The sequence below is a fragment of the Vanacampus margaritifer genome, chromosome 5 (assembly GCF_051991255.1).
Source record: "Vanacampus margaritifer isolate UIUO_Vmar chromosome 5, RoL_Vmar_1.0, whole genome shotgun sequence".
Taxonomy (NCBI): domain Eukaryota; kingdom Metazoa; phylum Chordata; class Actinopteri; order Syngnathiformes; family Syngnathidae; genus Vanacampus; species Vanacampus margaritifer.
In genome coordinates, this window is record NC_135436.1 from 23,833,307 (window position 1) to 23,848,272 (window position 14,966).

Sequence of the window (14,966 nt, forward strand, 5' to 3'; positions counted from 1 at the left end):
CTCTATAGCTGTTGTTTTTCAGTGCTAATTGTAACAATTACATTTGACTACATCTGTCCGTTTTTTAATGGCTTTTTCATACAGATTACGTTTCTTTTTTATTTTGTCCAATTATGTATTTATGGAGCTTGTTTTGACTTTGTTGCTCACCCTCTTATGAAAAGTAAATAAATAATAATAAATAAGTGACTTCTTTGACTTGTGTCTTTTTGACCCAAGATGGAAGAGATGATTAAAGATATCCGAGATGTCTTTATCACTAACCTCAAAGAACTGACTTGGATGGATGCAGTCACCAAAAAAGCAGCTGAGGAAAAGGTATGGAAAACCGCTCCTTTTTGTGTGCGTGTGTGTGTGTGTGTGTGTGCGCGCGTGTGTACGACGTTGGGATGACTGATCAGCTCCTCTCCTCAGGTTCGAGCTATCCGGGAACAAATCGGCTACTCTGACAACATCGTGGACGATGAATACCTCAACGATGAGTACAAAGACGTGAGTATTGGCCGAATTTGTCAGATTGCGGCAACGTGATACACGACGGCTTTTATGGTGGCTGCGCATCCATCTTGTGAAATCGTTTTTCTGAACTGCTGCTCTGGCTTTGCGTGTTGGTGTTAGCTTAACTACAGCGCAGACGAGTTCTTTGAAAACATCGTGCACACGACAGCCTACAACAAAAAGAAAGTCCTGCAGAAACTCAGAGTGGAAGTCAACAAAGATGAGTAAGACTTAATTAATTCCGTATTTTGGGGTATTTACTTTTTTTCTTTTTTCTTTTTAACCGGACATGGTTTTATTTGAAAGCCATCAAAATGGTGATTTATTTATAATGAGAAATTATTTTAAATTCCTATAGAATGTTTTTTCATAGTATATAAATATTGACTGTAATTCTGAATCGACTATGCCGTTAGCACAAAAAGGTTCATGGAAAAATCCAAATAATAAATTCACTGTTGACCGTCCTTTTCTTGTAACTCGTCTTCAGGTGGGTGTCAGGAGCAGCAGTCATAAACGCCTTCTACTCATGGAGGAAAAACATCATAAGTATTTCACTTACGCCATGCCACTTTCACACGCACAGTTGATTTCAAAAGTCTACACACCCGTATCAAATGTCTGTTTTTTTGTGAAAATGAAAAATGTGAGAGAGAAAAAAATCAGGGATGGAGTAAAAATATCCATTCTCGATAGTGTGCTTGCATAATTCTGCACACCCTCTAAAAAATTGGCAATTTGGCCCCCATATAGTTATATATATATAAAAAATAATAATTCAATTGAGTTCTGCAGTTTATAACTGCCATTAAAGGTGGAAATTAAATATTTTGGTTTTACTCAAAGCATTTTAACAGCGGTGAATAGATTTTTCTCATCCACTGTACCCTGATTCACGTTCATGTTCATGTTGTGTATTCTGCTGGGTCTGCAAGTGTCTCTGTCTTGTGTCTGCCGTTAGTATTCCCTGCTGGTATCCTGCAGCCGCCGTTCTTCAGTAAAGGCCAGGCCAAATCTCTCAACTACGGAGGAATAGGCATGGTCATCGGGCACGAGGTCATGCACGGCTTTGACAACATCGGTAGGTTGTTGTCTGATAAAAAAATACGGTGAAATGAAGTTGAAAGAATTGTTTGGTGAGACCACCAACGGAGAGTCACTTACCTGTGTTGTCTTTATTTTAGGAGCAAAAGCAGAAATATAAAAAAAGCGAGTGCCAACATGAGATCGAATTCTCGTTCCTATTTTTCAATATTTCAATTGTGATTTATTATGCGATTTTTCAGCTGGGCTAGGCTCCAGCTCACCTGTGACCTTAATGATGACAAGACCCTATAAACTGGAGAGATTGAGGTTTTGGCATAACGCGACTATGCATGTGCCCTAACTCACACTTTGTCTAAACAATCCCGTCTCTCAAAGCTGTCTGTTGCCATAACAACCAGCCACCTGGGTATATGAGTCTTGAGACTGCAACACATGAAACTCTGTGTGACCTTGTCAACAGTTAGGAAAGAACCATACTAAAATCGAAGAATCATAAAGGCAAAATTCAATTTCAGAAGGTCCTTGGTTTGCTCCAGAGTTGCTATGGAAGTGACGGAACTTGAATTTGGAAGTAAGTTGAAAAGCTGACGTAAACAAACACTTGTAAATATTTGTATGAAAAAAACACTAAAAACAAAGGAGAAACATAAGTAAAATTCATAATTGAAAGTAGGGCTAGACGATATGGCCCAAAAATTAAAAAAAAAACATTTTTTTCAGTCATTCAGGACGATAATGATTTTAATCAATTTTAATTTAATAAACCCAATAAACATTTTTTTTAAGGTTTCATTTATTCAAAAATAATTCATGTTTGGATGTAACAGGACAAATATTTTAAATATTTTATTAATCCAGAAAACAAAATTCAATTTCACGATTCAGCAAATTTTCAACTATTCAATTTTTAAAATGTCGATTCATCAAATTAATTTGATTTATTGCCCAGCCCTAATGAAAGTGAACATTTCTGCAGTGACGCATATTCATAAGCCACTGCAGAAACGTATTTATTTTGTTCCCAAACTTAAAACCTCATTTGTCAGGACAGCCGTAAACCAAAGACCCCCTGTAGTATTATAGTAAATAATATCATTCCCATTATGAAAATGACAAGAGACCGTCCAGCATTTTGAAGTGCGTTAATGCGGACTCTGGATTTCAGTCAGCTCAAGACATTTTTCCATTTCTTTTCAAAGTGATGTATTTGCTCTGTTTTTCTAGGTCGTAAATACGATAAAGATGGCGACCTGAAGGACTGGTGGACGGAGGACTCGGCTCAGAGGTTCTTGGAGCTGTCTGCGTGCATCGTCGATCAGTATGCCAACTTCTCTTGGGACCTGGCCAACGGACTTAATGTACAGCAACCCAAAAGCTTTCCCGTTTCTTTTCAGCTGAATTTCACATTTCGTGTTTCTCCGCACTTCTGCAGCTCATCTCCTCACCGCCTCACGACGCTTTCATATTTTTCTGTTGACAGATTGCTAACTCCCCCGCGGTTCACTTTTTTTTTTTTTTTCTTTTACCCAGGCTCTGTTTCCTTTTTAAAGCATTTCTTCCATTCGAAAGAAAGAAAGCTGTTTACAGTGTGTGCTGAATTAAGGAACGATTCCACTCTGTTTACGCTGCCATGTCTGTGTTGTCCCTTCTCTAGCTAAAAGGTAACAACACCCTTGGGGAGAACATCGCCGATAACGGAGGGGTACGGCAGGCCTATCAGGTAAAGAGCCTGAAAATAAAAAGGAAAACATTTGGGACACGACTGGGAATGTCTTCTGCCCAATATTATAAAATTGGTCAGCCACTTTACGGACTGACAAATACGTTTTGAACTACCGTGTTGTCCAAAATCAGATTCACTCGTTCCCATTTTGACGCAAATAGTGACAACAGGGATGTGATTTTTCCGCTAATTCGCGGAATTCCGCTTTTTTTTATCTCCCCCCCAAAAAAAAAATCCGATTTTTTTTTTTTTTGTATCTCATTGTGTATGCACATGACTCATAACATGACAGATAACATCTTCTGCTATAACAAAGACATTTGTGGTATGCTCTAATATGAGTTACTTTTCATTTGGTCATGATACAATTATTTGTTCATGAAATTTGAACTCTTCAACATTATTTATGTGTTAACTTAGTAATCACATTAGTTAGATATGATGATATTCTCAGTGATAGTTTTTAAAAGCAAAGGCAGTCCAATGTTTTTGAATGTGACTGATTTTGAGTTGACTAAAACTGCCATTTTATATGGGATAGTTCAATATACATTGAAAATTTATGCTGTTGTTTTGTCTATTTCTTTGTCATGTGAGTGCATTGAAAGTACTTAAAAACACGGAAAACCCATGAGCGAGTGCCAGCGGCCCCCAGACCCCCGGCTAAATTTTCAGATAATTTCACTTTGGTCAAATCACATCCCTGTGACAAGCGTTTTTTGGGTTGCCCTAGTTTTTGTACTATTTGATTTTTGTTGCTTCTCTCGCTTTATGTTTTACATTTATTATAAATGTTTTAAGGCTCTAAAACCCCTCACCACACAGTTTATACACTTTTCTCATTGAGGCATTTACATTTTCTCACATTTCTCTCTTCTTCTTCTCTAAATTTGATCAAATAGGTACATTATTGTAAAAAAAAAAAAAATGCATGCAAAATTGCACACAAAAAAATCCACTAAATAGCTTCATAGTGAGGGAACACTGTGTAATTATAGAAAAAAAAAGTCATTTGTTTTCATCTTTGTCAATTAATATAATAAATGAGCTTTCAGGGCTCATTTAAAATGTATTAATTTTTGGTATTATTGGACATCCGTAGAGTCATTTGGGAATTGTATTTTACTTTTATCTTAACCAAAAAACTAAAACTAACCCAAAATCTAATTAAAACAAAGCATTTTTTAAACAAGAAGAAAAAAAAACTATTAATAGCAATGAACAAGCCCACTCTAAAAACTCATTAAAAACTAACTGAAGTTTAAAATTTAAAATAGAACTAAAACAAAATGAAAAATGTCAAACTATTATAACCCTCATCTGGAACGGATTAATTGGATTTGCAAAATGTTGTGTGTCCTTCATGTGGTTTTAGTAATTATTTTTGGAATTGATTGCTCATGAAAACCAAGTGTCTATCTACCTTGGAAAGTGAAAGCATTACCAAAACCAATGAGCACAGTCACACCTGAGCTGCTGTCTGCCACGGTTCACACCGACACTCACACACGGACTCGTCAATCTACTATTACTTATGGTATGTGCGATGTTTGGCATGATATCATATTTAGCACACGTCTTGTGCGATGTGTGCAGGCCTACCAGAATTATGTGAAGAAACACGGTGAGGAGCCACTGCTGCCAGGACTCAACCTTAACCACGATCAACTCTTCTTCCTCAACTTTGCTCAGGTAGGAGACAATGAATTATTTGATGGAGTATTAGATCAATAATAAAACATCGTGCGCTTTGAGAATTCTTTTGAACCCCCCTTTGCAGTATAAAGAATGCTAACTTAATGTGTTTAGAATAAAAAATAAATATAAAACAAAATAATAAATTAAAAAATATATAATTTTTTTAAATTGATATTATTTATTGATTAGATATTTTATGGATGTAATGTGGAACAGTACCATAGTGTGGGCACTGTGTGATTTGTTATATTAAATTTTATGTTTGTAAAAAAAAAAAAAATTTTAAGCTGCTAAAAAATAATGATTTTTATATTTCTGTATTTTCTGCCATATAAAATTAAATACCATTCCTCCACTTTCTAGATTGCTTATCCTCACTAGGGTCTTGTGAGTGTGTAGGGTTTTGTTTAAAAAAATAATAAAAAAATTAAAGTAAAAAAAAAAAAGTTTAAAAAAAAAGTCCTCTACCCTTTAAAATAAAGTGCGCAGTAAAAAAATAGAAAAAATATTCAGAATTTAAAATGTAAAAAAATATATATATTGACGACAGTAAATACATACAATATATATTTTTTTGTATCCGTCTGTGTCAGGTGTGGTGTGGAACACGGCGACCAGAAGATGCTTTAAGTTCCATCCAAGTTGATCAACACAGTCCAGGAAAATTCAGGTATGCTACGAAAACGAACAAAAGAAATCAAATTAAATTTGAAAAAAATAAATTTTGTTAACAAAATAAAATAAAATGAAGATGTTTTAAAAGAAACACTAACCGAAACTACATCTTACCTTTATAAAACCTTTGTTTTGCCTTATTTTAAATTGATTTATTCCCGTATTGCTGAGCGTCCGCACACAAAAAGAAAAGTCAAACAATGGTTGGAAAATTATAGTTTACTTTATTACACAATACTTAGTGATTTCAATCATGCACTCGACCATATATAAATATATATTAAAAAATTGAAAACAATTACTAAAACTAATTTAAAAAAAAAACGGAAAGATGTCTTTTCAACAGATTGAAATTCTTTAAATAGACAATTCAACTTCCAGATCTCATAACTTATTATTATCATATAAAGTTATTAACCTGTTGATGTTTTTAATTTACTGTTTTAACTGTAAGCAATGTTGAGCCTCTTGGCCAGGACTTCCTTGAAAAATTAGATCTGCGAATCTCGATGGGATTTTTCTGGTTAAATAATGGTGAAATAAAATAAATAAATAAATAAAAACTGACATTAAAGGAAGCATGTTGAAAAAATGCACAACCTATACACATTCCTTCATTTTTGTGCGCGTGTGTCTCAGGGTTCTGGGCTCCCTTCAGAACTTCCCAGAGTTTGCCAAAGTTTACGGCTGCAACAGAAGCAGCTACATGGTCTCGAACAAGGTGTGCCGCGTGTGGTGATCCACAAACCTGCGTGGGCCTGTGCGGACTTCCTCATAGGTCCTCGGACCTCACATAGGAAGCGGAAGCTCCCCCCATTTGGACGGAGCGGGGCTGCCGTGTGTGCGCTTCCTCGGAGAACAGCGGCACGGACTGTAAATCTCCCCAAGCAGACGGAACACTTGTCACCTCTACATTTCTTCAAGTGAGCATCACTGCTGTCCATACTGGATACAACCAACAATCAGTCTTTGTCTTCCTCTTATTTTTTATTTTTTTATTATTTTTTTTTTTTCCTGTACTGCACAGGGGTTAATGTACTCCAACCCACTGGCTTATAAATACACCAAACGCCCACTTCCACTCATAGAAGAGGGCTGAACCACTGTGCTGTTATGCAGGACTGTCTTCAGCCTTTATATCGTGGTTGAGCTAAATCATTACAGAAAATGTGATTCTATTTTGCCAACTAGAGCAGTAACCTATGTTTTACTCTTAGCGAATTGTTTAACGCAAGTGGGTCGAGAGGAGGCGTACAATGTTTCTCAACAATTACAGTCGCGTACTATATGTCAAGTATGCTCGCCGACGGACACTTCGGCCTGTTAAGATCCTCCCGCCAATCACCAGAGATGACAATCGACACACTCTGTTTAGTTCGTGGCGTTGTCACGGCGACGGTCGCCCGCGTGTCACGCAAAATCGCAATGCCTTACATGACCTGTGGTGTCACTGTTACGGAAGGATTAGTGTTTAAGGTAGGTTACTTTCAAGAGTCAAAAGGATTTATTGTCAATGCTAGACTTTGGTTAGGGTTGGAGTGGTTAGGGTTACTACACTCTAAAAACTGTTAGTCAAAAGTAACCCAATTGTAGATCAAAAATGGACCGATCCACTCAATGGCTCAATTTGACCCAACTTAATGGGTTGTTTTTACAAAATTATCAGATTTTTGACCCAAGTAAAGGACCTGACCAACATTTATGAATTGTTTTACACTAAAAGACCCCTAGATAGGTTATTTTTTACCCAACTGTTTTTAGAGTGTATAAAATAATTCAGTTTTGGCGTTTGATGGATTTGTGTGTGCAGAAGAGAGCTAGGAAATACACGTCCCACAGGCTCCATACCTCTTTTATCATGGTCGATTACTACAAAAGTGCAAGAAAATAGGAGGATTTTAACAGTGTTGTGGTTACAAGGCTTCACTGGAGGAAGTTTTTCTTTCCTTGGTCACAACATTAGGTACACTCGCACAGTGGTTCAACTCGCATTGTGTCTGATTTTGGCAGGAGTAGTTAATATTTAAAGTCAAGGAAAAGAGCGTGAAGCATTATTTTATATATGGAAAAAATATATATCGAAAACCCGTATTTGTTGGATTTTTCAATCTGTGTGTCTATTGGCACCTCTTCTAAGGTGCATGCCATTACTCGTGAAAGGTGATTTTTCTTTTTCACATGTAACTGCAGGCTGCAATAAAAAAAAAAAAGTCCTTTGCCTTTTGTCAAGAAATCATTCCAGAAATCTCGATGTTTTTCTATTATCCATTTGTGTCAATCATTCACTCAGGCTTTCTTTCTCTCAGCCTCGCTTCACCTGTAGAAAGACAGATATACCTCAGTTGCCTGTAATTCAATACTTTATAGTAATATAATCATCATCTTGAAGAGCATTTCGAAATAAAATATTTCAATGAGTGCTATTACTACTTTGTGTGCAATATATGTGTGGGTGTGCAAACATCTGAACTTGGCCTCCTTTCAAAAGAAAATAGCCCAAAAGGCATGAAAATGATAAATATTCCTCCGCCTCGTTTTAGAGTGATATCCAGCAGATGTTTCCTTTTGGTCACTGCCTCAAGAAAAGTCAGTCCATCCATCCGCCCTTGTGGAATGTAGCGCTTCAAATAACGAATATTAGTCAACAATTGCTCTGCGTTGGCATGTTGGAAATGATTACATGAGAGACATTTGCAAAGGGCTTTTTGTACAAACGGCGTCAGTGACGTCTGCTGGGGATTTTGCGGCTAATGTAATTTAGCGCCAAAATTGAGCGTACAGTTATGTAATTCGTCAGTACCTTATATGCATACATACAGTCACTGATGGTGACCACTTGCCATGAGCGTGTAGAGACACTGACATCCACTGTGAGGGTTCGCACTACCCACACAATCCTGCTGTCATTACACATACACAGTTACACACACACATGAGCTATAACATTACCTCAGCATGTAACTCACTTCTTGTTTATGGACCTACGTGTGTGTGTGTGTGTGTGTGTGTGTGTGTGTGTGTGTGTGTGTGTGTGTGTGTGTGTGTGTGTGTGTGTGTGTGTGTGTGTGTGTGTGTGTGTGTGCGTGCGTGCGTGCGTGCGTGCGTGCGTGTGCGTGCGTGAGGCACTGAGTGGTCCAATAGGCAATCGTCGCTCCATTATATGCATTTATCTCACACACGCACACCTACACGCACACACTCACACGGATACTAATAATACACGCGGCGTTGTAATTCTCCTGAGTGCTTCTTCATGTGAGATGAAACCACACTGATGCACTCTTGACCCAAAGCGGAGTGCTTTCACTGTCAAAGGCTGCTGACAAACACCAATTCTATCTATCTATCTATCTATCTATCTATCTATCTATCTATCTATCTATCTATCTATCTATCTATCTATCTACGTAGCTACCTAGCTAGCTAGCTCAGCTCGCTAGCTAGCTCTTTTGGAGATTACTGAAACAGTTAATGTCCCTTGTTGAAGAAAAAAGTATATCTATCTATCTATCTATCTATATATATATCTATCTATATATCTATCTATCTACGTAGCTACCTAGCTAGCTAGCTCAGCTCGCTAGCTAGCTCTTTTGGAGATTACTGAAACAGTTAATGTCCCTTGTTGAAGAAAAAAGTATATCTATCTATCTATCTATCTATCTATCTATCTATCTATCTATCTACATAGCTACCTAGCTAGCTAGCTCAGCTCGCTAGCTAGCTCTTTTGGAGATTACTGAAACAGTTAATGTCCCTTGTTGAAGAAAAAAGTATATCTATCTATCTATCTATCTATCTATCTATCTATCTATCTATCTATCTATCTATCTATCTATAACTTGCTAGCTAGCAAGTTAGCTAGCAATCTCGCTCTCATGTTGGGGGGTTCTATGGAACCCCCAATACTCCCCAAAGACCCCTTATCAACTCAACCTTCTTGGTGATATGTTCATGTTTCCTTATGAGGGCCCAGACTTTGTAACTTTGCCCCCGCTTGCACCATTTATTGTGTAAATGTTTACTCCAGAACGTGCGCTTGTCATTGACTCAGCAAACATGAAATGAAAAACAGGACCACCTTGTGGCTATATACTGCAGCGCTTCCCTTTCGTCATTTAAATAACAAATATGGTTTGTATTCCTAAATTGATTTCATTCATTAACCGATGTTCAAGAGACTTCGAGAAAGTTACAGCAGCTGTATTATTTTAAAGCCCATTTCCTGTTAGGACCCAGTTACTCACTCAGAAAATCTAATGGGCCATGTTTGAGAATATTTGTGGACACGGCTAACGAGTAAACATCTGTCATTGATCTATGAGTCAGTGACGCAGTAATGCATGCAACCCTAATTATCTACTTCAACCAAACCCCTGGCAGGAAGGTTCGAATTTATGTAGCAGCTTATTGTACTAGAGGTTCTGCCTAGAACCCTTTATGATGATTACTGGGCAAAGCTGCTCTGGAGTCAAGCACAGGTTCAAATGTGCTCTGCAGATTGGTCGGGACAAATAAAGTCATAAATCCATGGTAGCTTTTTAAAAAGTAAGGTCACAAATTATTTTAGAAAAAAAGTTGGATTTTTCAGAAAATAATAAAGTATTAAAATCATGAGACTGAATAAGTAAGTTTAAAGGAATAAAGCTGTATTGTAAAACAAAACAAAAAAAATTAAAATAAAAAATCGTATCATTATGACAATCATGAGTTTTTGTATTATTATTATTATTATTATCTGAAAAAACATTAAAGCTGCAATGTAACATGGAAAATAAATAGTTTTCCAAGTAAAAAGACATAGTCTTTCAAAAATGTGGTAATTTTACTAAAATTTTATATTATAATAGCCTTATTTTAAAAGTTGTGATTTTACTTTCATAGTCCAAATGTTGAGATTTAAAAAATAATAAATAAAATTTAAAGTTAACCTTATGAGAACAAAGTCACATTTTAATAGGAATGAAGTTGTAATCTTTACAACAATTTAGTCATAATCTTTACAATTATAATTAAGTCATAATCATAATCTTAAAATAATTTTAAAACGTTTACAAGATTGTTTTCCCAAGACAGATAAGACGTTTATGAGAATAAAGTAGTATGACAAAAAAAAAGAAAGAATGAAAGAAAGAAAGAAAAATCTGAATTTTACATACATAAATTGGTAAGTTTATAACAACTAAATATAAAAAACGCATATCATGTCAGATCACCCCCCCCCCAAAAAAAGTAATATAATGAAGTCATAAATATACTTGAATAGTCATATTTTTGTTTCTACAATGAGTCAAGAATTAAATTGCCCTTTTCTGTGAAGATAGTTGCATTGTTTCAAAAAAAAAAAAAGACACCATGAGTTTTCCATGACAAAACTTTATGTGCAATTCACGCGCATGCAGTATCGTCTTCGTGAAAAGGTCATATTACATCCTTTCATACAAAATGATGTGGTTTCAATTTTTTGCTGTTTTCTTACCTATCTTGGCATCGCTCTCTACTATCAGAACACAGAGCTGCGAAGGGTTTATTTTGGCATCCCGCATAACTGCACTGAACTCAAGCCGCAACGCTCGGAATTCCACGCACATTTACTTAGCCGTCAATGACGTGTGTTCTTTACACACAAATATGCTTGCCTGGCGCACGCCTAATATCTCCTCATTGTCCGGTTCAAGTCTTCTCTCTGTGGATTTGCTCCCAGCTGTGCTTGGACCTCTTGGAGTTTTTCCCAGGAGGAATATTCTCCAGCCGAGGACTGGGCTCTCTGTCTCCTGTGGCTTCAAGTGTCATCGGGTTACTTTGTAGAGCTCACAGACTATATGAACATTATTCTTTGTGGCGTCTCTTAAAGCGCATGCTGTTGGCTGAGAAACGAATTGGGAAGGTTTGACAAGACATGGTGAAAGGTCAAACTGAGGGTAGGAGCAGAACTTCTCAAGACACACTCATTACAGAGAAGAGGACAGGGCCTAACTGAGAGCCCTGGGGTACTCCGTATTACATCAAATTCAAATTGTATTCATTTCACTCTAATCCTCATTTCAGGAACCATCTAAACCGTCTGGGACAGCCACGGTAAAAGACAATGTAGAGAAGAGCTGCAGAGGGCCTAATAAGCAGCCTTGGGGTACACCATATATAACATGGCAGCATAATATAGTCATGCAGATGCAACACAAACAAAGAGTTTCATAAGTACTATGAGTGACTCAATAAGTAGGATTATTATTAATTGATTTATTTTTTTCCGTTTCGTAAATTGACTATTGTATATTATCGTTCAACAGTTTAATTCAATGTACATTGCCTGGTGCAGGCTGGTTTGACCCCGCCCCCCCCACCCCCCATTTTTTTTCTTTTTTTGCTCTGCCATGGCCAGCAGGTAGCATACGGCTGTCTAAATCATCTGCCATGTGAGTGGTGTGTGATTGATCGTCTCCACAGCGATTGTTCATAATACGTTCAAGGGCAGGCCAGAAAAACATGTTACGACACGATAAAAAGGAATTGAATTGTTTTAATGCCTGTAAAAGTGTGTGTTTGGGGGAGGGGGTACAGATTCAGTGGGGGCATAGTCAACCATGTCCCTGACTTGACAGAATTTCCCTGGATTTAACAATCTGAAAGTTCTGCACTCCTGTTCCAGTGCCAGTGTTGTACAGAGGATAATAAAGTTGCCCAGTTGTGCCATTAACAGTGTTATAGAAGTTTTGGATTTTTCCATTATAGTTAGTAGGCCTATTTATTTCGTTTTGTATTTTAAATTAACTTAGTTTAAATATTTTTTTTTAGAGTGGGTGTGATTTATTTTTTCATTATTTTTTGAACTGCGTCATTTTAGTTTAGTTTTGATTCGTTTTAAAATATGGAGTTGAACAAAATCAATACGTTTAAAATCCACACCTGAAGTTCATTTATTGAACACATCAACAAAGACAAAAATTAAGAGCATATATATGTTATATTTCCTGAACCAAATTTTTTTCCCCCCCAATTATATATAACTTATACAATAATAAGATCAGCCATGGCGTGTTTGTAGCTCAACTTCCCATTTCTGACTCTATCAAAAATTAGTCTGGATTTCAAGAAAAGGATGATTCATGGGCTGACTGGAACACGGACTCATTTTTGAAGGCCTGTTCTTTAAGGGAGCATGAGGTCACAATTACCCAAGACTTATCACAGTATTGTTTTGTGGTATTTTATTTTTTATTTTTTTTACTAAGAATCTAACCGTCCAAGATTCCATGAAGCAATAAAGTGTGTCTTGGAACAATAAGAACTAGCTTGTGTTGTGCCAATAAAGTCAACAAAGATGAGCGAAAGGACACAATTATCTCGCATATTATGTTCCTACTTCTCGGCTTGCGGCTCTTCGTGACCAGAAGAGCTTTTCTCACAAGGAACATCTTTCAGCTCCATCTTGGAGGTTCCGTAACATGTCAGCTAAACCGAGGTTGCCAAAACATGTTTGAGCAGCTCATTATTTTTACAGGGGACCAAAAAATTGTTACAGATGACAATAACAATAAGAGAGGACAAAAAACACACCAAAAAAAACAAAGACTTATAAATAACAAGATTAAGAAAAGTTGGACTTTAAACATCCACAACAGAATTAAACTGTGATCCGTTTACTTTTCGACAAGGATTTTTGAGCATTTAAAACTTGTGGAATGTACACAATAAAATCTGACATCGGCAATGAATGCGGGCCTCACACCGCCCATTTCTTATGCAAATCCACAAAATAATCATGACATTTTATTTTCAGAATCAGATCTATTGACCAAGTATATAAAACGTCACAAGGAATTTGTCTTTACATTCGCAACTTGTCCAAGAAACACGAAAATGACCGACAGAGGGAAACAGAATGGAAAGCCTGGCGGTCCGATACTCAGCGCCCCAAATTTCTTAGCCGGATTATAGAAACGTGAGGAAGTAGGGAGGGCGGGAAAAAAAATGTATGTTATGTTACGTTACTATTCAAACCATCTTAGAACAATGAAGCCTAATTAACGTTCCCGTTCAATTAAAACTGAAGGGGTTCAAGGGGTTGAGGCAACGCTGGGAGCAAGAACAAAGAAATGAGGGAAGACAAGACGAGTTGAACGAGGAAAGCGAGGAAGTGTGGCGTAATTGGGCCAAGGCTTGTCTCTTGCAAGGGTGACGTGCGCTGGCCTCCTCTTCCCCTTTTCTAGCGCTTCTAATTGGGCCCTATAATCAATACCTCCTGCTAATTGCACTTAAGCAACACAAGCGCCCTCATCATGTCCACACGGATGCTCCCGTGCAGCCACATCGTCACATGCATTATAGATGGAGAGATGCTGAACGTAGAAAAAAATACAGTGGAAAGGAAAGTCTACACACCCCTGTTAAAATGCCAGATTTTTTAACATAAAAAAAAAAAAAGATTATTAACATTATTTTCTCACTGTGCTTCATTCCAATTGAAAGTGAATTGGAGTCATTGCCTTTCATCAGTATGATTAGTTCTCAATTTTTTTCTTGGCACTTGACGTTCAGCATCTTCAGTCAAAAATTGTAATGCAAGGAGGGTGAAATCAGAAAATAGTTGAACTCTTGGTATAAGCGGCAATCACCACATTTCCTTTAGTGAGCCTCCGCCTCCTAATGAGCGCCATTCGCATGACTGATCGCTTCCTTCTGGATAATCAATATAAGCCGAAAGCAGATACAGCAAGTCACATGACCTGAGATCGCTTTGTTTATTTAGAGGCAACATGATGAATTTTTAAATTGAGTCTTACTGGCTCACCTGCCAATTTATCTGTACATTATAAAAATAAAAATACTTCTGGAAAAAAAAAACTTTTTAAAGTAGATTAGTATAAGATTAGGTTGACCAATGTTTTAAATATTATTTTTTAACAATATTTTTGGACTATGTTGCTGAAGGAAGTGTACCACTAGCTTCTACTGCCACCTAGCGGTGAAATAAAAATAATAAACGACCACAGAAAGATAATCTTATTACGTTCAGAATGTGCCTATTGTGGTACTAATCAAGACTTGAAAGGCAGATTCTAATACAATTGTATGATTGTAAAATACATTTATCCATTATCCAAACCGCTTACAGTGCTTAGCAAATATATTAAACAAGCCCCCTCTGTAAGGTTTATGCCACTTTGAAAACAAGTTCCCAGAAAATAAAAATGTCTACAATTAAGCACTTTAGGACAGGATGCTCTCTATAAAAGTTGCTTTAAGACATTTATAAGTACTACACAAATTGTCAAGTAATTTGACATCACAAAATGTTCAATAGTTGTGGTCGGTAAAATGTTTC

General features: G+C 36.9%; 1 protein-coding gene across 3 annotated transcripts in view; it reads left to right on the forward strand.

Annotated features, from left to right (window-relative positions):
* The window catches only part of LOC144052394 (neprilysin-like), a 72,792-nt gene extending 64,774 nt beyond the window's left edge, over positions 1–8,018 (forward strand). For all 3 annotated transcript variants that reach the window (XM_077566412.1, XM_077566411.1, XM_077566413.1), the window contains 10 exons: positions 220–318; positions 415–492; positions 619–722; positions 989–1,047; positions 1,460–1,579; positions 2,770–2,903; positions 3,200–3,265; positions 4,865–4,960; positions 5,560–5,636; positions 6,281–8,018. In XM_077566412.1, coding sequence (XP_077422538.1) covers positions 220–318; positions 415–492; positions 619–722; positions 989–1,047; positions 1,460–1,579; positions 2,770–2,903; positions 3,200–3,265; positions 4,865–4,960; positions 5,560–5,636; positions 6,281–6,380 — 933 coding nt within the window. In that variant the 3' untranslated portion in view covers positions 6,381–8,018. The remainder of the gene's footprint in view (positions 1–219; positions 319–414; positions 493–618; positions 723–988; positions 1,048–1,459; positions 1,580–2,769; positions 2,904–3,199; positions 3,266–4,864; positions 4,961–5,559; positions 5,637–6,280) is intronic.
* The last annotated feature ends 6,948 nt before the right edge of the window (positions 8,019–14,966 follow it).